Source organism: Triturus cristatus, chromosome 2_1 (genome assembly GCF_964204655.1).
Source record: "Triturus cristatus chromosome 2_1, aTriCri1.1, whole genome shotgun sequence".
NCBI lineage: Eukaryota > Metazoa > Chordata > Amphibia > Caudata > Salamandridae > Triturus > Triturus cristatus.
The window spans coordinates 717,099,213-717,123,319 of NC_140581.1; the positions used below are offsets into that span (position 1 = coordinate 717,099,213).

At 46.8% G+C, this 24,107-nt stretch overlaps 1 protein-coding gene across 2 annotated transcripts in view; it reads left to right on the forward strand.

Moving 5' to 3' along the window:
• DMXL1 (Dmx like 1) overlaps positions 1-24,107 on the forward strand; it is a 1,781,042-nt gene that overhangs the window by 704,149 nt on the left and 1,052,786 nt on the right. For both annotated transcript variants that reach the window (XM_085632653.1, XM_085632652.1), the window contains exon 17: positions 144-368. In XM_085632653.1, coding sequence (XP_085488779.1) covers positions 144-368 — 225 coding nt within the window. The remainder of the gene's footprint in view (positions 1-143; positions 369-24,107) is intronic.

Below are 24,107 nucleotides of genomic sequence, written 5' to 3' on the forward strand. Positions count from 1 at the left end.
TTTAAAAAGCTACTGTTGCTGTCATGTGCATACTCGCAAATTTTTTAATTGAGACTTTTTTGCCAGATAGCTTTATGACTTTTTATGTCTTGTTTACTTGTAAAATTCACGCTTTCAATTGCTTAAATGTTTGACTTTTCCAGATTGTGGATCAGACACAAATATTTCGGAAACAGTGTTACAAGAAGATGATTCCTTTTGCTCCTCTCCTGGGGAGAAGCTCCAATCTCCTCTTACTCAGCGATACCAAACCTGTAGAGCAAATCTTCAAAGCACAAGCAAAATGGAACTCTCTTCTGAAAGCGTCTACAGTCAGGAGCTAAAATTGCCTGGCGGAGTGGAGATAATCAGTGTTAAACCATCAGCAGGTTTGTAACCTATGTAATCAGAAAGGAATGTCTAATGTAAACACTATCCAGTTCGACTCCTACTCCAGGTTAATTAATTTTTCTCCGCCTCTAGGGCTTATGAAAAGGCCTTGTATATGTAAATACATTTGTCAAACACTGACCCTTTAGGAAAGATGGGCTCAAAACTTTAAAGTAGAAAAGGCCTGGAAAGCAGTTCGCCAATAGTTGTACCCTTATGGAGGTATCTTTTGTGCGGTGTGCTGGAGAATCTTTAAAGTTCTGGCAGATTTAGGTTGTATTTGAATGGTTTAGTTATATATTTCCCCTTTTTTCTTTTTAGGTTGAGTCTACCAGACCGCGCAAGCTGTCTAGTTGTAAAAGACCTACTGTTGTGCTAATTAGGAACTTACAGGGAGGGCCTGCCCATTCCTTGCCCTTCTTTGACTTTATTATCACTTTCATCTACTTGCTTCTTATTCAATGGCTATTCTTATCCCAACTTGTCCATCTTGTGTCTGTCCCTCACCTGGAGTTTAGCCTATACTATTTCTCTGATGGCTGGATCTATAGTTGTATTTCCATTAAGCTTTTCTTTAAATTGGTAAATCACTCTTCTATGGCTGTTGACCATATTGGAATTATAAGTTAAAAATGCCAAAATAGATACTGTGTGTCATGATTCATGGCCCCCACAGCAGCCAATTTGCAGTGCATTTTATTTCTTTTACAAGATTCTTTGGTTCACCATGCCGCCCATGCATATTGATGCACGAGCATCCATCTTGAAATGATTTTATAACGTTTTTTAAAAAATGGTATAAGATGACCACCACGTGTGCACAGGTGGCCATTTTAGAATAGGAAATAGAAAATTAAATTACAGGAGAACCTATATCAATACGAACAATCATTAAAAGTCAAGACTTGTTTTGTTTGAACCAAGCTTGTTTGATTTTTAATAACATAATGTATTACTGTGAATATGGAGCACTTATGACTACAAGTATTACAAGTATTGCACGCTGGTGGCTGCCTTAATTCCAGGTCCAAAGTGACATTGGTGAATAACAGAGCGACTCTCTATTTACCACCTGATATTTGTACTATGCCCTTCACCATAGATTCACATTAGCACCTATAACTGTGACACTTTTGACAATAATATTCTACTCATTAAAAGGGGATCATGATATTTGTTAAAGACATGGATTCTAGTGTGCATAAATCTTTACTGCTATGTAACATGGCAGCAATGACGGAAACACAAACTCAAAAAAATTGTAGTTTAATAAAGTAAATGCATCAAATATATGCCTGTGTATACCAAATAACTTCCTCCATCTGATAGAGACATCTATCTGCAGATTCCTTACCTTTGAATTTCTCAGGTGTCCAACTGGATCTGGAAGATTGTTCTTCAAGCAATATCCCTACGCGCCAGTATGTGGCGTTGGTTGGCTCCACCTGACATTGTCAGCGTCGTCCGTGCCAGAAGTGACATCCACGTCACCTATGTAGGCGCCACCTCAGCACGCTCACGTCAGATCTTTCCTTTCCATGCTAGCCAGCGCAGATCCGTGAAGAAAGCTACCCTCTGTCACTTTTTGACAGGCTTTTTTCAAGGTTTTTTACACCCCTATTTGATGTGTAGACTTTTTCATCATGTCTAGGAAGACTTCTGGATTCAAACCATGTGGCACCTGTCACCGTGCCATGTCAATGACAGATCCACACCTGGTTTGTCTATGGTACCTGGAGCGCGACCATGACTCGATGTCGTGCTCTGACTGCCGGGTCATTGCCCCAAAACCTTTGAGGGAGCGGTCCCTAAAGCTACTTGTGGCCTTGCACTTGGCAGTGCATTGCTAGACTCCTACGAGGTTCGTTCCCGGTTGAGAAGAATGTTCGGGCATCATTCCAGGGGTCCCAACTCCTCGTCCTCCCACTCAAAGTTGTCGGGTAGGGCAGGTCAAAGGCATAAGAAACACAAGAAGTTTAAGCATGCTTAGACTTCTCCCCATCTTTCGATCGATGTGACAGAGGAGCCTTGGCGTTTTAGGCCTCATTCTTCTGAACCTGCACCTGGGACGGCTCAGCGCCTCCCCGCTTATTCTGAAGCCCGAGTGAACCCCTGCCCAGTTTAAAGAATTTCATGGTGCCATGTGCCACAGATTTGGGTGGCCTGACCCTACCGGCATGCCTTTAGGCTCCTTAGGCTCATCCTGGGTTCTATCAGGTTCCGCGCCTGCGGTGCTTATGTCCCCCCATGGATTTTGGAATGGACCCAGTCTGGTGCTGGTCATGCCTTTGCTACCTTCCCCGGCAGCAGTCCTGATGCCGATGCTCCCGGCGCTACTGTTGCTGCCCAGGGGCGCTAGCCCCATCCTGATTCCTGATGACCCGGAGCCGATACTGCATTGACTGATGCCGATACCGGCACCTACAGAACCTAGGTTGTTTCCTGCGCCCTATTCCGAAGGGCTAGGTGTGAAAGATGATTGTGAGGGGTTGCTGGACCCTTTAGAAGACCAGCCATATTATGAAATGGACTGCTGTGAGTAGTTGGGTGAGAGCAGTGGACTGGACTCCTCTCTAGATTCTGGCATGATGTCTCCCGCTACTGTGGCTATGGAGGAGGGAGTGTAATTTGCTATGGTGGTGCGAAGGGCAGCTGAGGTCCTGGACCTCCAGCTCCCTTTGGTGTTGGTCAAGACAAATATCTTGACGGAGGTCTTGGAGCCAGGTGTCTCCTCTTTAGAACCCTTGCTACCCTTTAAGGAGGCCCTTACATATGTCTTACTGGGTGCCTGGTCCAAACCCAGCGCAGGGGCTCCCGTGAATAGGATAATCTGCTCCGTGAGACCAAAGCTTCCTCACCAGCCACCCTACCCCAGAGAGCTTGGTGGTCCAAGCCTCTACCTCTCCTGGAGCGTTCCTTTCTGCTCCCCCGGATAGGGAATCCAAAGAGGCTGGATAGTTGGGGTAAGAAAATGTTTTCTACCACCAGCCTTGCATTGCGGTTGGTGAACACTGAATGCTTATTGGGCCATTATTCCCACTCCCTTTGGGAAACCGTTACGCAAGTGCTGCTACAGGTCCCAGAGGAGTCCCGGGCTGTGCTCTCCCAAGCGGTGTGAGACGTGAGAGATGCAGCAAAGTTCTCTATCCATGGTCTCCACACGACCGACTCGCTAGAAGGCAGAGTGATTTTATGGATGGTGGCAGTTCGATGCCACGCATAGTTGAGAACTTCTCTCATGGACGTGCCCTTTGATGGCACCCGTCTCTTAGGAGACAAGGCAGACATGACGCTGGAGCGCTTTAAGGACTCGCGGGCTACGGTCACGTCCTTGGGTCTTGCAGTAGCAAAACGTCCGCAGTCTGCCTTTCGACCCTTTTGCGGCAACGGAAGGGGCTTTCGGCATCTCCACCCATGCCACTTGACCATGCAGGTTCCACAACCTATGTGCGGCCAAGAGCACGGCTCGTTCCGACACCGTCCGTCGGGCCGCCAGAGGTTGGGTCAGTCCACCTCCCTCACAGCCTCAGCCTCCTAACCCTCCTAGTTTTGCCCTTCTAGTTCAAGGATGGCCAGTTGGTGGCAGGATCAGCCATTACCTCCACCACCGGCAGACCATCTCATCAGACACGTGGGTCCTTCAGATAAACCACCCCTCCCTCCATGCCTCTAGCCTACGACCGCCTGACGGAAGATCATTTCATTTTACTACTGGTGGAAGTCATGGCTCTCTTGGCAAAAAGGTAGCCCGAGAGAGAGTTCCAAAGCCAGAAGCAGGCTGTGATTGTTATTCCTGCTAATTTCTCTTCCCAAAAAAGGGCAAGAGCCTTCCTCCTGTCCTAGACCTATGAGCCCTCAACTACTTCCTCAAAAAGGAAAAATTCAGGATGCTCACTGTAGCTCATGTCCTGTTTGCCCTATACCCAAGAGACTGAATGGTAGTGTTGGACTTTCAGGGTGCCTATTTCTACATTCCCATCCTGCCTGCCCATCAGCACTACCTGCGGTTTACAGTAGGCCACAAGCATTTTCAGTTCACCGTCCTTCCCTTTGGCCTTACCAGTGCCCCTTGGGTATTCACCAAGGTGATGGTGGTGGTCAGAGCTCATCTGCGCAGATCAGAAGTGCCAGTCTTCCTCTATCTCGGCAATGGGCTGTTGAAGGCAGGCTCACCACAGGCTGTCGTCTCATACCTCCAGACTATGGCGGACCTGCTGCATTCACTGGCATTCACTATCAGCTTGCCAAAGTCAACCCTGACTCCCTCTCAGACGCTCCCTTTCATCGGAGTTGTTCTGGACACAGTGCATTTTCGGGCTTATCCTCCTAAACGGCGAGTCCAAAATATTCAGGCTGTGATACAGATTTTTCAGCCTGTAGCCTGGATTTCGGTGAGAATGACTCTGAGGCTGCTGGGCCTCATGGCCTCCTGCATCCTGCTAGTGACACATGCCAGATGATATATGTGGGCTCTGCAGTGGAACCTGAAGTTCCAGTGGGCGCAGCATCAGGGGAATCTGTCCAACATGGTCCAGATCTCGGAAGGAACGGTGCAAGGCCTGCAGTGGTGGCTAATGAACCGCGATTGAGTCAGAGGCAGATCCCTCTCCCTTCCCCAACTGGATTTCACAGTAGTGACAGATACGTCACTTCTGGGATGGGGTGGCCAACTGGGACAGGTGGAGACCAGAGGACTCTGGTCTCCTGCGTAATCCAGACTCCACATCAACATGCTGGAGCTCCTAGCAATCCGATTGGCATTGAAAGCCTTCCTATCCTCCATCAAAGGAAGGCTTGTTCAAGTTTTCACAGACAACACAACCGCTGTGTGGTACTGCAACAAACAGGGCAGAGTGGGTTCATGTATTCTTTGCAAAGATGCCCTGCATCTCTGCATATGGCTGGAACAGCAGGGCATATCCCTGGTGGTCCAACACCTGGCAGGTTCCCTGAACGCCAGGGCGGACAAACCCAGCCGTTGATACCTAGCGAATCACGAATGGCATCTCCATCCAGAGGTGGTGCAAGGTCTTTTTCAACAGTGGGGAGAGCCTTGGTTAGATCTGTTTGCCTCCCAGTATAATGCGCCATGTCAGCAGATTTGCAGGCTGGAGTTTCCAAGGTGGCTCTCAAGAAGATCAGGAACTGGGCCCAAGTCATTCTTGTGGTTCCGGACTGGACACGGAGAGACTGGTATACTGTGCTTCTCAGCATGAGCATTGATCCTCTGATCAGGTTGCCCCTTCAGGAGGATCTTCTGTCACAGAAGCAGGAGAGTGTCCTCCACCAAAACCTGTCATCTCTACGCCTTCTTGTGTGGAGATTGAGCAGTGACAGTTGACAGCATTCAAACTTCCTCCCAAAGTGTGTAATGTTATTTTTGCACCCAGGCGACCCTCCACCAAGTCCGTATACGCCTGTCGATAAAACACATTTGTAATATATTGTTCAGAAAAGTCTATTGACCCTCATTCTCCTTTCCTTTCTGGTGTTTTGCTTTTTATTTGTTCCCTTGCCCAGCAGTGTTGTGCTCTGGGGACTTTAAAAGGGTACCTTTCAGTCCTGCCTGCTGCTGCCAGACCAACCCTCATCATTTAAATCCCCCATTTGTAAATAGATTCCTCAATGGACTTGTACATATGTTCCCACCTTCCCCTTTCGTCATGCATCAGTGGGACCTTAATTTGGTTTCTCACATTCCTGATATGCGCTCCGTTTGAACCTCTGCACAATTGCCCCTCTGGCTGGTTACCATTGAAACAGCCTTTTTAAGTGGCAATTACATCTGCCAGGAGGGTGAGCGAATTGCAGGCTTTGTCATCCAAGAACCCTTACCTGACAATAATCACTGATGAGTTGGTGCTTCTCACTAGGGCCTCTTTCCTTCTGAAAGTGATAACACCTTTCTACATGGGGCAGTCTATCACCTTGCTGATTTTCTATGATCCGCTGCATCCCTCTAAGGAAGATTAGCGACTCCACTGTCTGGATCCAAAAAGAGCTTTGTCATTCTTCCTTGGCTCCTCCAAAGAATTCTGGGCAGACAACCAACTCTTTGTGGGCTACGCTGGGGCAAAGAAAGGTTGTGCGGTGCATAGGAGAACTATCTCACGATTTGTCATCATCTGCATCAAAATTTGCTACCCTCCGGTGAAGGCTTAAGAACTCATTTCACTGGAGCTAAGGCTGCGACCACAGTATTGCAACGTGGAGTTCCAGTCCTTGACACTTCTTAGACAGCAATGTAGGCATCCCTGCACACGTTTACCAAGCATTACTGCCTCGGCTGTCAGGTGCACAGGGAAGACCTGTTTGGCCGTTCTGTCATGCAGGATTTTCTGGTCTAAACTTGTCCGCAGTCCCTCCTGGGATGGTATTGCTTTCGTATGTGTTCAAAGGGAAGGAATCTGCAGCTAGATTTCTCTATTAGATGAACATGTAACACCTTATCTGGTACGGACATGATCTAGCTACAGATGCCTTACCGACCCACCCACCCATCATTCCAGCATTGCAGACAAGTTTATAGGGTCAGGGCTCTTCCATTTCAGGGCTCCAGTTGTTCAAAACACACCACTGTCAGGGCATTTCATGGCTCTGTGCTTCTGGCTTGGAAAGTTGTGAAAAGTAACTGTTGTCAGCACGCTGAGGTGGTGCCTGTATAGGTTACGTGGACGTCACTTCAGAGTGCCAGAAGACGTCATGTGGAGGCAAACAACGCCACCTACAGCGCACTTGGGAATTGCTCAAAGAAAAATCTTCTGGAACCATTCTGACGCCTGGGAAATTCAAAGGTAAGGAGTCTGCAGTTGATCATGTCTCTACCAGATAAGGTAAGTAACTTGTTTTGTAGTGTGTGCCAAACAGGAAATCCGATGATGTGATAGCACCTTAACCCATGAACTGAAACAACCAAAGTGTGTCTAAATTCTTAAGGTGACGCTGCTGGGAAAGACAAATCAACAGAAAAAATCATTAGGCATATGGCGAGCAGAAACGCATCATAATATAAACTGTATATCATTGACCAAAACATAATTTTCCACTTGTAAAAGATATGCTTCATTATTATTATTATATATATTTTTTTTTACAAGACATGGATGTAGAGTCTATCATTCTGCATTAACAAATGGTTGAAAGTAGCACATTTTAAAAATTAAGCATCTGACTAGTCCGGTAAATCCTGATTGTGCCGTAAACCAGTTCCCAGCATGAGACTTAAGACCTTTCTCCCTGTGTAATATGTGCTGTGAACACCTGGACTAATCAATACCAGGTAAACCCAACGTAACAAGCGGGTTTAGCCTCAAGGGGAGTGTTTGGAGTGTTACACCCTCCTAAAAAAATGTATCCTATAGTAAAAAGTTGGGTACAGGTGCTTTCGATCGGATGGGGGGGGTGTCTGTTGAATTCCACCCTAGATTTGTACATGCCCACACTGACAAAAAAAAAATATCTCTCTCGCTCTCTCTCCCCCTCTCCCTCTCTCCCCCTCTCTCCCCAGAAAAACTTGGTTAGCTTGAAAAATATTGTGTCTTGGATTTTGCGGCATTCTCCCTGGGGCCATGTGAGAAATGCTTCTCATTGTAGGGCTGGATGGAACGCCCCAATAATAGTCCAGGAGGTTAGGGCAGGCGAGACCACCACGATCATGAGGCAACATAAGCAATTTGTGGGAGAAGCGGGGACAACCTTTGCCCCATATAAAAGAGGTTAGGTCTCTTTGGAGATTCTGTATATCTATCTACGGAATGGGAGTGGGCATGGTTTGAAATAGGTATAGGATTTTGGGTAAAAGCATAATTTTAAGCAAGTTGAGGCGACCTATCCAAGGGATTGGGAGTCTTTTCCAATGTCGAATGTCTTCCCAGATTTCCCATCGACATGCTGGCCAATTGGCCTGAATCCAGGAGGAGAGTGACGCTGTTAAGTCAAGACCCAAGTCAGATTGTGCTGTCAGACCAATGTAAAGGGGTAAGAGACTGGAGTCGCTGGATTTTCCCATTTGAAAGTGTGAGGTTTAAGGCATGGTCACGTTAATATTGAAGCCGGAGGCTATTTCATACGGAAGCTAGTGCCGGAAGGGAAGTGGTAGGCGCCGTGAGTGTGAGTAGATCTGCAAAGAGCGATTCTTTGTGGTCCTCCTCTCCAAAAGGGATACCCGTTATATCCGGGGATCAGCGTATGGCAATAGCTAAAGGAACAAAAAGGAGGGGAGAGAGTGAGCATCCTTGCCTGGTGCCCCTGTGCACAGTTACTGAAGACATAAGCTGACCCTTGATACAGATCTGCGCTGTAAGATGGACGTAGAGGGCCATTACTTTGGAGATCATTGCCAATCCTAGCACTATCTTGTGGAGGACCGCTCGTAAGTACTGCCAGTCAATGTGGTCAAAAGCTTTCTCTGCATCAAGAGATATCAGGCAAGCTGGGATGTCGCCCCTTTGAGCTTTTTCAATGAGATCTGAAACACAACCGATGTTATCTGTGCTCTGGCGGTGTCAAATAAAGCCCACCTGATCTGCGTCAATCAGTCCAGGGTGGTAAGGCTCCAACCGGTTCACCAGTATTTTAGGGTATATTTTGGAATCTGTATTGAGTAGGGGAATGGGTTGATAGGATGTACAGAGAGAGGGATCTTTACCTGGTATAGGGATGAGAACCACTTCCGCTTCGGACATCGTAGGAGTAAGGCCCACTGTGTCGGAGAAAGGATTAAAAAGATGGAGGAGGTGGTCTTGATTCTGGGGCAGGAAAGTGGTGCGATAGAAGCCAACTGTGAGGCCATCTGGTCCCAGAGTTTTACCTGTCGGAAGTTGTTTTAGAGCCTGGTGTAGTTCGTTCAGAGTAATAGGATCGTGAAGGAGTTTGGCGTCTTGAGGATTGATAGGTTCCCAAGGGCATGCGCTGAGAAAGGCAGTTATATCTTGTGGCGCCTGGGGAGCAGTGGTATAGAGCTCTTTATAGAAGGCACAAAAAGCTTGCTCTTTGTCTCATTCCGTTGTTGCCCATGAATTATCCAAGGACATGATTTTGGAGATGTGTGCTTTGGCCGACTGGGCCCGGTGACAATGTGTCAACAATGGCCCTAACTTGTCTCCCCCTGCAAAGAATTTCTGTTTAAGTGGCATGAGTGCCCGTTCTGCTCTATTAGTTCGATGCAGTCTTCGCTGTCCCTGTAGCATGGCGAGGCGTTTTTTGTGCTGAATTGAGGGGGATGTGTAATCTGCTTATTCTAAATCTTTAATATAATTGGCTAGGTTTGTTTCAACCAGGCGAGCTTCACGAGAGCGGGTTATGGCAACTGGAGGAGATGACCCTACGGATTGCTGCTTTAAAAACATCCCAACACGTGGACTCAGATGGGTCGGGGGTATTTGTATCGAAGAAGGCTAGGATCTCTAGGCGAATCTGAGCTACATCTACTGGGTCTGGTAAGGTGTGGGGGGAGGCGCCGGAGTCGGGGGGGGGCATTGTGACAGCGACCGGGTGTATGGAGGTTATGGCTATATGAGCATGGTCTGATATAGATATGTCAGATATAGGGGCCGACTCCAGGAATCTTATTAGGAGAATGGGAAAGAAAGCGGTAGTCAATGCGCGAGTAGGAGCGATGGACGTGTGAGTAGAAGGAGTAATCCCGGGAGTTTGGTGATCGATATCTCCAGGCATCCACCAGGCCTAAGTCCGTAAGGTCCCTCTTAAGGGCGGCTGACATTGCCCCTGTACCTTGATAGGTAGAGGTACTGCGATCCAAATCCAGATGCCAGACCATGTTAAAGTCACCCCAAAGTATCACTGATCCCTCTAGGGGGCGCAGGTGGTCCCTCAGCAGTGTCCTCAAGAAGGCGTCTTGTACCTGATTGGGTGCAAAAACATTGAAAAGAGTTAAGGGTTGCACACCTAGCTGGGTTTGAATTTTTAAGTAGCGGCCCTCCACGTCTCTAATCAAACGAGGGGATGTTTTCCCCAGCTTGGTTTTAGTTCGTATTACCACTCCAGCTGTTTTAGAACCAGAGGATGCCCGGTATTGGCAGGGATATTTGGGATGAGCCATGAGATGTGTGTCTGTGAGTAATAAGAAAATGATTTCTGGGTTCTGAAGGAGCAAGTATCGCCAAATCTGGTGAATTAAGCCCTTTGACATTAAGAGAGAGGAATTTAATAAGTGGTACCGTACTCATTGTGGTAGGAGAAGTGGTGACAAGTGGTGCTGGTACTGTGTATGGAAGAGCTATATCGCCTCAGGATTGGAGAGTGGAGGGAGTGTGCAGAGTGTCCCCAACTGGCAGGGCGTATGAGGTATGCTGCTGGGTGGTCCCACTGATGAGCGCATCCACTCTCCGGTGAAAGGATAAAGGAAAGAGGGACAAGGAACAACAGTTGTAACAAAGAGCAGCCTACAGAGCCTGTGGGGTGTATTGCCATTCTGGAATAGCCCAGAAGTCGAAACAAGAGCCATTCCGAAGATGCCACTCTTCCAAAGGGCACCATGGGTATGGGAGGGGCACAGCAATGTAAACTCAAATGAATCTGTCTCTGCCGACCGCGGCCAACTCAGGAGTAAAGGCGGTAAGCCAGCTATTGATCCACCTATGTCTAAAAAATTAGGAGGGTGGTGATAGGTCCCTGTATGTAAAGTTAGGCCAAACTCTTCAATGACCCTAGAGAGGTGGGGGCAGGGAGAACATAGAAAGCATCCTAGCCCAATTAGGACTGAATTATAGACCATGTAGTAAAGTCTGTAGTGTTCCCAAGTCTATGGGTGATATGCAGGGGTGTCCAAATTCTCTTTCACAAAGGTAAATAGTTACTATTCCGAAGCTGCTGATGATCAGGCTGGTGAGTGAGACTCACTAATGGCACGGATGTGCTGAATGATGTCCTGTTTGGCTTACGAGGATTCCTGTGCCTTGGGGTCGGACCTGCGCCGAGGGGGGCTATCAGGGCCCATTCCGGCCTGGTTGGAGCCCTACGAGAAGCCCGGGGAGAGGAAAAACTCTCTTGTGTGGATTCCAGTGGGAGCTGGACAAGCTGCTTTGCCTCTTGCAGCGACCGAAGAGCTCGTTGTTTGCCCTCCCAGGAAAAGATCAGGGCAAAAGGATGGCCCCATTGGTATTTGATGTCGAGTTTGTGCAGTTTGTCGGTCACAGGTTCGAAGTCTTTGCGTCTGCACAGGGTTATGAGTGCAATATCCTGAAAATTCTGGATCGAATATCCATTATGTGTTAAGTTGCGAGATCCTCAAGCTTTCTGTAAGATGGCTTCTTTTTTGACAAAAAAGAGTGGACATGTGTGAGGATGTCTGGTGTGAAGTTTAAGCACCCTCGAGGGCCAGCTACCCTGTGGGTTCTTTCTAGAGTTCAGGGAGATGTCATCATCAGCTCTGAAGGTATGTAAAAGTTCCAGCGTGAAGGCCATGATGTCCTGCCCCTCCGCTCCACGTGGGAAGCCTCTGATACGGACATTATTGCGCCGGCTCCTGTTCTCCAAGTCCTCCTGCTTTAATTGAAGGTCAATATGCTGGTCTTCAAACGCTGCCATCCTGTGCCATAAGTTCTTGTGGTCCTCTGACTGTGCATCCATCTTGCTTTCGCGGTCATATGCTGTTCCCCCCCAATCTCCGTGACGTCTCCTTGAATGTCTCTGAGGCAGGTCTTGAAATCTGTTTTGATGTAGCCAGTTTCACTTTTATTTTCTTGCAGAAAAGTGGTCATTAAAGCCTGCGTGACTGGAACCGCCGTGGAAGTCTCCTCAGCCATAGTTTTGGGGGGGTTCAGGGACCGGTGTCAGCGCAGTGCTGGGTTTCATCCAGAGAGAGGTCACTGGATTATCTTTAGCCAGGGTGGGGAGGGAATCTTTACTATCTTTAGCCCGTGGCATGATCGTATCCATGCCGGCAGTTATATAATGGCTGTAAGGCAAGGCCACCGACCATTGTACCGTAGGCAGGCAGAAGGAGAAAAGGAGTCCAGCACTGGATGCAATAGTGATGGCTTGTAGGGTTGAGGCAATCTAAATGTCTTGCAGGAGGGAGTAACAGGCCATTCGTGGCTGGCCCAGAGGGTTCTCAGCTGGTAACGTGAAGATTTGACTTATCTATCTACAGAAGTGTGTATATACCCTTGCTAATTTTAGAGGGTACAGCGAGCAAACCAGCGGCACATGCCAAGGTTGGAGCCCTACAAACTGGGCTATATGAGGAGGTCCCAATCAAATGTCGCTTGGCCCATGCGCAGAGGCAGAGCCTGGGAACAAGGGTTAGGGTGCTGGGACACCACGCACGCAAATCAGCAAGGTAGGATCCAATGTCAAGGGTGAGGCTCAGGGCCAGTAGGCGATACCGGAGGGAGGAGGAGAGAGGCCCCGCTGCTCGGTTCATGCAGCCGATCCCCCTTACCTCCTTCAACGATAGACTGTCCGGCTCACCCAGGCGAAAGAGACATCGCTGTCTGCTGGGTGGCGAGGGTCGGACCAGGGCTCAAGGCAGACACGCAGGTCAGGAGGTGTGGGAGACCGGAGCTGTCTCATCCCTCCAGGCTGCTGCGGAGGCCACACCCTCCAGCCTCGATCCATGCAGCGGGCAGCTAGGGGAACCTCAGCCACAGTCCCCCATCAAGGCGAGTGTCCATTTCAGCTTCCTTCAGGTTCCGGCAGTGATAAAATCCAGGGGCAGGTTGCACCAGTCTCAACAGGAGTCCCGCCCTGGGAAGGCCCTGCCGAGCCCAACAGTCGTCACTGGGGCAGGAGGTGTGAAGTGCAGGGCCTGGGCCCAGGGCAGCCGCCTATTCAATGGTGAAGATCAAGTCCGTGACGGCCGGCCTTCATCTCCATGGCAAGAGGGCGGCGGCACCAGTGCCCCGTTTCAGGGCCAAAAAGGCAATATGGCGGCTCTAGGCACCGCAGCAAGTTCGCAGTCAGAACCTCAATCCAGGTCGTTCAAGCACTCTTGAAAGCACCCGGCACTGCTCATTCCGCCCTGGGAGGGAAGTGAGTGATCTTGGGTTTGGGCGGATGCCAAGGAAGCGTTGGATGCTTATGATTAGGCCCCTGAGACGCAGAGACTGACATCCTACTCCATTCGTGGCTTAGTCACACCCCATATATAATGTATTTTTAACAAGATATGCCAGTGTGATTGTTGGAAAATCTGAGGCTCACACCCCACCAATCTTACTGACCAAGCTACACCCCGGGCAAACAAGCTCAGAGTGGACACTGATAGTTATAGAGGAGTTCAGAAATAAATTAACATTTGGGGCAAACCACTGTAGTCAAGTGTCTGATTTTTGTCAGTTTATATGCAAGTATGCAATATACAAGGTATTGCACAGGGTGATATGGAAAGGTTTTGAACCGAATCTAATCAGAGAGACTCTTACATCACCTGGTAAAGAAAAAACAAACTTGGGAGAAAACCATGTGTTAAAAGATCAAGTATCCAAATGTCCAAGACTCTTCTGAAGAAGCAGAGCTACATTGATTTAAATATAGGGACTCATTTACCCCCATGTTAGAAAAGTGAGAAACATTTTAAGATACTACAGGGAGTTGTAATGTGCATTAGTGAATTTTCGAAGAAGTGTGCTTTTCCGGAGCATACATACAAAAAGGGCCCTTTAACTGCGGAAAGGGCATTCAGAGCTCCATTTCCTAGGTAAACATTAGCTTCAAGTAGCTATCAAGGACAGACCAGACATCTTTAAAGAAGCTTGTAGCTAATTCCCTGTGTATACAGCCAGGCCATGCACGCTTCATGAGCTTTATTCATGTTAAGTTACACAGCATTTGTAAAGCGTGTGTACACCAAGCAGGTTTCATGGTACTGTTACCTTGGTCAAACAGTATGGCGTACAGAACCCCCAAAGCATTTGAGTTGCCACGGTTTGCCCTTCTACCTGTGTTCTTCATATTTAACCTTGTGAGTAAGTGTAGGAAATTAGGATCTGCTTTTATGGTCATTCCCCACGTTTTGCTGGTGTCATTCTCTTTTTCTGACTAGTCTGACTGGGATCCTGCTAATCAGGAACCCAGTCACTGTGCTCTCCCCCAAAATTGGACTATGGTATGTTCTTTGGCACCTACCTAATTGGCTACTGGTGTACCCTTCTAAGTCCTTAGTATATGGCACTAAGGTACCCAGGCCATAGGTACACCTGGGGTCTCCCATGAGATGCAGCATGTTTTATGCCACCCATGAGAGACCACTAAAACTGTGACTACGGGCCTGCCATTGCAGCCTGTGTGAGCTGGTGGTAGCACCACTCACAACAGATATATGTTTCTTTATATCTGAGGTCACTGCACTCAACCTATAAGGCACCCCTAAGGTAGGCTGTTTAATCTGGAAGGCAGGGTGCTTTGTTATAAATGTGAGGGTGCCCTGCATGGGCACGACACCCCCTAATATCCTAGGAGTTGATTATCCCTGCTTTGTAAGTGCAGTCAGCCATTTTATACAGATAGTGCACATCAAATCAATTACAAGATGTCTAACTATTAATTGGCTGCACCAAAACTTGTCATGTTTCGTATCAAACAAGTTGAAATCCTACCCCAACACTGATTCCAGTGTTGGATGTAGGATCCCATTTACGGGGGGTGGCTGCACTAGGGAGTACCCCTGAATTCCCGATACCAGCCTTTGAGGGTCTAACAGCAAGCTAGTGCTGCAGCCGACCACAGACACCATTTGGCCCTCCTGCTGCTGAGCCAGGCTCGAGCAGGGGAAGATAGAAAAACAGGTTTCCTGTCACAGGGGAGTGTAACCACCTCCCAGACAGGACTTAGTGTATTGGGCTGGGGAGGGGGCACGTGCGAGCGCCACCAGTCTGCCTTGAAGGGCACATTTGGTGCCCTCCTTGCATACTCCATTTGGAACCAATTCAGGGAGCCATTGGCTCCTGCTCTGGCACAAAACTGGACAAAAGACATGAGAGTAGCCTCCCCTCTGTCCAGTCCCTCCTCTGGGAGGGATCCCTGAATTGTCCCAACCCATTCCCTAGGGTACATAAGGGCTTACCTGTGGGTGGCACTTCAGATTCATCGTGGGACAAGATTCAGATACGAAACCACTTCATCTTCAACCCGCCTGGACACGTTTGACTTCGCTTTGGGAACCGAGACTGTAAAAGGAAGACTCCTGCTGCTTCTGAGATCATCGTCCTGTCAGTCTGCTGTGTCGTCTGTGCCTGTGCTACATACAGGTTCTTCTCCATGCCTGTGGGCATAAAAGACACCCAAAGGACTCCCTTGGAGTGAAGGAGTCACTCTCCTGCATCTGCAGGTACTGCTACTAAGCTGACCGGTCTGCTGCTCCTGACATACCACGGACTCCGAAAGGCTCAGCAACACAGGTGGTGGTTCTGCAACTCCCTTAAGGCCTGCACTGTCTTCTCAGCAAGTTTGAAGCCGTATCCCTCATCAGAACCGCTTGAACAGTGCCCCTGTGCACTGTGTCGACTTGCCGTTGCTAAGGCTTGTTGACTCTCTTCTCCAGAGATCTTCAGGCTCCAAGAAACTCCAGCCTCTCTTGCTACCAAGATTCTGAAAGACGATGTTGTGGTGAGTGAAGATGAGACTTTATCAGACCCTCCAGGATTTCGCGATTTCGCGGTTTGCCGCGAAATCGGCACTTTTGTAAAAATGCCGCGATTTTTACAAAAGTGCCCGCGAAATCGGCACTTTTGTAAAAATGCCGCAATTTTTACAATAGTGCCTGCGAAATCGGGATGATGATCTGCCCCCACAGGCAGAGGCGCAACTAGAGCCAAATTTCTTTACACTTCTCCCAGAAGTACGATCCCAAAAAATGTGTTCAGTTCTTCAATTCTGTTTCTCACTTCTGAAATGTCTGTAATCACTTACATTACTCAGGGTTTCCTTTCTGCATTGACCCTACCCGGACTCCGCCGTTCACCTCGATGTTTATTGGGGTAGAGACGGCAACTGTATCGTAATAGTGAGCTAGACAAAAATACACATTAATTTCTTTCTCATTTAGTATCTCAGAAACCATCTCGTGCCACCACCGCACATGAGCTGGCCATAAAACTGCCTCTGTTCTCGGAGACTTCTTTAATTTAACTCGTACAAAGTATGCTTTCAGTCCTGTTTAAAACACAAGTACTCAAATTGCAAAATTCTGTCAGGACCCTTTAGCTAGCCTACTTTAATAGTAAATTAGAGAAAACGAGGCATGTCTGCACTCGAAAATTGCATGCATTGGATTTCTGTGAAACTTCACTATAATAGAAAAGGTTTTAAACGTAAATCCTGAAACAATTCAAGGCATCTCATTGGCTGGAAAGGGCAGTGTCGGTTCCCTCCAAAGAGAGGCTCTATTTCGCAAACAAAGGCGCATTGTGTTAGAGCAATAAGCAACTCAGACCAGGGAACTCCCTTCATTATTGCATCTCAAACAGCCTAAATTTAAAGTGTCCTTCACAGATCGCGAGGTTGTTTGAACCCCTGTACAAAAGGTGACATAAATCCTACAAATGGATTTCTGATGCATTGGTCGTTGCAGGAAATCTCAGCTCCATGTAGTCTGTAGAAAGGATGTAAGCACGTTAGGTTGTACAAATCTGCTAAGGTTTCAGGGGGAATATCACTGCCTCCACTAACTCGCTTTTCCGGACATGCCTGTTGGACAAAAACAACAAGAAGCAGGAAGTGGGATAAGGGAGGGGGTAGGGGAGAGAGGCACGCAGGCTGTAAATGGTGAGCACTTTCGCGGCCGCTTTGATGTTCTCAGTGGCCGCGCGGCTCACTGAGAACATCAAAGCGGCCGCGAAATGTACACGCAGGCTGCCAGGATTTTTTACAAATATTCTTCCCTTCTGCAAATCAGGAAATTAGCTTTAGGATGTGGGAAGAAGAAACCAGAATCATTTCGAGCTTTAAAATAAATGGGCAGTGGTAGGATTTCAAAAGGTTTGCATACTAATAAAGTCAGTTATTTTTCTCACAGTGGACCTTCTCGGACCTGCTCAACGGGCCATGGCCTGTCCACGAAAGCGGTGTCCAGCCGCCCTCAGACTTTCAGGCGAGAAAAGGGTTAAGGATGTGCCAAACACCGGTCCCGCAATGAGTCAAAAGGTGTGATAACTACTACCAACCTATACTAAAGCAAATGGAGAATTGCATTTCCAAAGGATAACAGCCTTCACCTGTGAGCTGCTTCCTCTGTTCCATATTCCAGGTTGCCTATACAAATTGGAATACTCTGCTAAAAGTTTCCATTGATTTAAGGCTGAAAATGAATGATTATGAGTAAAATAAAGTGCCGCAAAAATGCCGCTAAATTTCCATATTTGTGCCGCTAAATTTCCATATTTGTGCCGCTAAATTTGCGAATCCATGCCGCTATATCCTGGGGGGTCTGTGGTCTTCAGGAAGAACAGCTGCACAGAAGTGCCCAGAAGACGTAAAGGACCTGCAGAGGGAGTTACTTCTACCTCTGTTCCTTCCACCAAGTCCAAGGAACGCTGTGGGGAAGATCCAGGGAGAGATCCCACATCAGGAGAAGAAAACGAGCCCATTCAACATCGAAGGTGGGCTCTGTCACCACTAGTTCGTCATCAAGAACAAGGCTGTGGGCGTAAAACTATCAACATCAAGGAGACATTTGACATTGAGGGACTCATCTTGTATCACATCTTTTTGCTGACCCAGTCATCAAATTAAAGAAGAGAAGAATTCCACAGTATCCAGACTGACTACTCAAGTGCGTGTTCAGGGAAATCTCCCCAGCGGTTGCCTTGTATGTCTTTTTCCCTCTCTTGATATGCAGCATCTCCACAAACTTATCCATTATCATCAAAATCGACTATTCCGCCAGCTTCACTTGAGCCTTTGCAGCCCATAGCACCTTCTTCACCAGTACTACCGACTCCGGCTCTTCCTCCTCTTCCCACTGCTCTTATTAGATGGTACAATAGGTCTCTGTGGGAGACTCTTTAAAGATTAACAGAACAAGTTACCTAGAGGGAACAGACAAGTCTTCGCAGAAGTACTGTAGGAAAGTATGATGGTATCTCAACAGGTGATTAGGGCGGTTGCTGATGCCGTCAAACTAGCTTCCCATGGCTATTTTCATGATCTGGCTCTTGACTTATTCCTATGGGTTCCTTTCACAGGTTTAAAGCCAGTGGCTCAACAAAAGATTTTAATCCTTACTGTCTGTGGAATGACATTGTTTAGAGCTAATGCGGGGGAATAAATGCAGCGCATGAAAGCTTAGTTGTAAACACTAAAGGCAGCAGACTTAGAGAAGTGTAAGGGTTAAAAAATAGGTTCCTTTAAGCCTTACGACAGACAGTCTAACATCAGAGCATTCAAACACCTTAGTGGCCCCAGCAGTACCACGAACAATCATTTCAGCTGCGTAAAGCTAAGACAGGAAGAGGTGGCTAGCAAACATCAGTGGCTGCGGGCAATCCATCAAAACAGTAACTCCCCTCTTGCCCTTCTTTGATCTGCTACTATGGTAGGGGAATGCATCATCAGTGATCCGTTAGAATGAAAAAAAATTACAACAGACCCATGGATGTTGTAGAAACTGGCTATTTTCTGTGGTTCAAGTCACCACCTCCGTACATTCCTCTGAATAAATATCAATATCATTTCGACTTGCTTTGTTTGGAAGTTAGCACCCTCCTTGTCAAAGATGACATAGACCCTGTCCTCAAGCACCAGAAAAGGAAGAGTTTGCTCCTGCTAATTTCTTGTTCAGAATAGAGGACCAAAGTAGGAATATCATCCTATTGTTGATATCAAGACTATGAACAAGTTCATAAAGAAATTAAAGTTTCACTTGTTGCCACTTGGCCACATGTCCACCCAACTCCATTAAGGGATTATATGTGTACCATAGATCTCCAAGATGCATACTTTCACATTCCCATCATTCAAAAGCATTGCAGACTCTTGAGATACTTGGTGGGCAATATTCATTACCAATTCAAAGTCCTATAATCTGCCCATCAGACCTTTTTGAAGTGCATGCCAGTAGTGGCAGCACACCTCGCAAAAATGTGAATCTACATGTAGCCTTTCCTAGATGTCTGGCTTTTAAAGTCTTGAACACCTCAAGAAACCCAGCATCACTTTAACATTACTTTGTCTTTCACCATTTGGGCCTTAGGGTAAATCACTCCAAGTGTACAGCAACTCCAATAACGTGCCTCCTTGGGGACTTGTTCGTCTGAAGTGTCTGAGTCTTCTAAAGCAAAATGCCCACCAGCCCTTGTCACTTTTTGGATCAGCGGTCTCATGTATCTTTCTGGTGCCAAATGCCAGTCTGCAGATGAGGCCATTGCAACAATGCTGGAAGACCAGTGGTCTTAGGCAGTTGAGGCAGCAAGTTGACTTTGTCACAGACCCCAATTCAATCCCTACCACGGTGCTGTTGATCATCACATCTGCTGAAGGTTGTACCTTTTCATCCAGAAGCACTGTCTCATCCCATAGTGACCGGTGCTTCATTGCTGGGCGTGTGAGCCCATATTGATGGTCAATAAATCAACTTTGGTGGTTGTTGAAAGAAAAAAGTATTATATAAACCTTCTGGAGTTGAGGACTGTTCTTCTGGCCTTTGTTCACATGGGTATCTCCAAGTCATACAAATCCCAACAGCATGCCGATTCCTCCAGGGTTCCAACTGTCTCCTATCATTTTCAGTCTTTACATGGAGCCACTAGGTTTTCTACTCCCAGATAAGAGCATCAAGATCCACCAATATACTGGTTACACAACTCTACTTGAAAGTCCCATCTGATTCAGACATCCATCATCTCAAACACTGCGTGATCACCATCCAGACCAGGATGTCCAGCGCCTACCTGAAGCTTAATCCAACCAAGACCCAATTCCTATTATTTGCCAACAACAGAAACCAAGATCTAGTACAAACCTGGCTCAGTGACATAAACCTTGACTGCTTCAAAGCCCAACTCTCCCCAAATGACAAATCCCTCAAGGAGCAGATTGCAAAAAAAACGAAGATGACCTTGTACCAACTCCCTCTTCTTGAAAAGTAGTCAAACCATTTCTTACCAAAAAGCAACTTGTATTCTGTTATCTGGATAGTGGTAATGCCCTACTCCATCGGCTCCTCTTGCCAGCCCAAACCATCTTCAAGCCCAGCTGCATCATTTACAAAGCCATCACAATCAGCACCCCGGCTTATCTTGCAGACAAGATTTCAATCACTGGTGTTGCTCGGCACACCAGCCGCCAGTACACCTTCGAACTGCAGGTAAAAAAGTTTAGAAAAGAAAAAAAAGACAACTGGCTGTTGGGTTCTAGATATTATACAGAAGCAGAATTTTCTTGAGCTCAGGCAAACGCCACCAAATATCCCCCATTGTCAACACATATTGCATGAAGTACATCTGTGCCTCCTTCGTGAGGAGGTACAAGCCCTGCTGGACAAGGGAGCCATAGAGCCTGTTCTGCACCGCCACTGTGGAATGGTGTATACTCCCTTTACTTTCTTATACCAAAGAAAGACTGCTCCCTCAGGCCCATCCTCAATCTTAGGCCTCTCAACAAATGCATTCTGTTGGAAGACTTCTCTATGGTGACTCTACAGGACGTTATACTACCCATCCACCCAGCACATCAAAGATATCTGAGGTTTGTAGTAAGTGAACACCATTATCAATTCAAAGTTCTCCCCTTCTGGGTTACCACTGCACCAAGCGTCTTCAACAAATGTCTGGCAGTAGTAGCCCCTCATCTCAGGAGTAGCACCATTCACGTGTTCCCTTACCTAGATTTATGGCTTAGCAAGAGTGCCACGCAGCAACACTGTCTAGAGCACACCCAGACCACAATTCACACACTGTATCACCATCATTCTGACCAAATCCTACCTTTAACCTCTTCAGGTACACGCTTTCCTTGGTACAGTCTTGCATACATGGGTGAGAAAAGCTTACCCATGTCCAGCCAAAGTACAAGCCTTCCAAAACTTGCCTCTTTTTCAGCCAGATTGACAGGTAACATTCAGAGCTGTGATGCGCCTCCTAGGCATGATGACGTCTTGCATAGCTATAGTCCCTCATGCCAGGATCCACATGCATCTGTTACAGAGTGCTTAGCTGCATAATGGTCTGGTCATCTACAAGATCTAGCGTTGGTTTGGGGCTCACACATTGCTCTTTGAAGTGGTAGAACATAAATAATTTGTCACAGGGACGTCCCTTCCTCAACCCATTTCCCCAAGAGACCATCATAATGGGCACCTCACTCACAGGTTGGGGAGCTCATCTCAAACATCTTCATGTTCAGGGTCATTGGTCCCCTATCCCACAACTTTTTCACATCAATCACCTGGAGCTGCTGTCAATACAGCTTGCTGTACGTGCTTTTCTCCCCATCATTCAGAACTAGACAGTCTTGATAAGCTCCGACAACACCACAGCCATGTTCTATCTACAGAAACAAGGGAGCACACATTCACCACAGCTGTCCAGTGTAGCCCGAAGGATCTGGCGATGGGTAATTCATCAGTACTCATGCAACATGTTCCAGGGGCAGACATGATATAGCGGACCTGCTCAGCAGGACGCATCTATAAGTATACAAAGGAGAGCTACCCCCCCCCCAGGTATTACTCCCGTACGTTCAGTGCTGGGGGTTACCACAAATAGATCTGTTCGCCACCACCGAAAACTCAAAAATGCCTAAGCTTTGCCACCAGACTACCACACCATGTGCAATGAACTATGAATTAGTTGGTCAGGGATATTTGTCTACGCTTTTCTGCCTCTCACACTCAAGTAGCCATGGGGGTTCACGCTGCTAGAACTCATTATGGCCCCACACGAAAAACTCCCCAATAGATCGGACCTTCTCAGGTAAAACCACAGCACTCTTAGGCATCCCAGCCCTCAGAAATGTAACCTTGTGATCTGGCTTCTGATGTCTTAGAATTTGGTTACCTCAACCTACCAGAAGAGTGTATGTTTGTTCTTAAAGAGGTGCCAGGCCCACCACCAGGGCATGGTACACAGCCATATGGAAACATTATCTTCACTACTGCCTCCCAAAACACATTAATACCCTCACAGCACCAGTACTGGAGTTTGTTTGTTACCTTCTACATTTGCAGAATTCAGGCCTAGCCTATACCTCAATCACATTACACTTGACTGCCATAGCTGCCTATCTACAGAACAGACAACAGGTTTCCTTATTCAGAATACCTATTATTAAAGCATTATGGAAGGCCTTAAAAGAGTTCTTCCACCCAGGATATCCCCGGTTCCGGTTTGAAACGTAAACATTGGCCTTACTATACTCCTGGGTCCTCCCTTTGAACCCCTTCACTATTGCCCACTGCAATTCCTGTCTTGGAAGGTGGCCTTCCTTGTGGCCATTACTTTCGGAAGACTAGTCAGTGAGATAGCTGCACTTACTTTAGAAGAGCCCTCTTTCCAGGTACATCAAGATAGAAAGGTCCTCAGAACCAATCCAAAATTCCTTCCTATTGAGATTTCCAGTTTCCACCTTAATGAGATGGTTGAACTGCCACTATTTTTTCCGTAACCAGAATCTGTAGCTGAACGTGCTCTGCGTACTCTTGATGTTAAAAGAGCACTCGTATATTAAATTGATAGAACAAAACCATTTTGTAAGACCAACCTATTTGTGTTTTACTCCAAGCCACACAAGGGACCTGCTCTTTCCAAAGCAGGCATAGTACGTTTGTTAGTGAAATGCATACAAACGCTTTATGTCAAAGTAAAGCGAACCCTTCTTGCCCCTCCAAGGCCTTATTCCACCCATAAGAAAAAGGACCTCCAAGGCTTTTTTGGTGAACATACTATTAGTTGACATCTGCAAAGCAGCTACCTGGTATACCCCATATCGTTCATTAAACTATACTGTGTGAATGTTCTGGCCAGACAGCAAGCTAGATTTGGCCATGCTGTCCTACATACACTTTTCCAGCCTTCTGCAACCTCCTCCGGCTAAGTCACCGCTTGTAAGAGGACTGCTTTACAGTCGGTGCACAGCATATGAATCTACAGCTACACATGCCACAAACCAAAAATGTTACTTACATTGTAAGCATCTGTTCGTGGCATGTAGTGTTGTAGATGCACATGCACACACCCTCCTCCCTGGTCGCCTGAGGTTGTTACAGATTCTATTCTTTTCCTGCGATTCTTATTTTCTTACTTTGTAAGGTCATCTTATTGTAGTCACTATGCTTCTATTGTGTCTGGTCCTGTGTGTAGGAAAAAACAATCTAAGAATGTAGCTGATGGCCATACGCAATTCTACTCATAGGTGGAATCCTAAACCCTGTGACCTAAAAAGACTTCCTTTGAAGAAAAACAAGTAGGACACATCTGGGCCCAACAACTATATAGAACTAGAACAGTGGTTCTGTTGGGAATAAAGTAATTTCAGTACACTGCACTAAATGCATATGATCAATATTCAAGTGTTCGTTAAATACAGAAGTATATACAAATATGTATACACACACATATATAACAATTTGAAAGATGCAAAAAACAATTTTCTTTTTGCTATATTTGAATCCAACAAATATTCCTTAGAAAATTATTATGTACAGGACTAACCAACATAAAACCAAAATGACATTAGACAATTAGTGACTGAACGTGCTTAGTGACACAATGTTTGAACATAAATTGACATGTATAGCATACATTTACAATGACGAATACAGTTGAATAAAAATAGTCCAAACT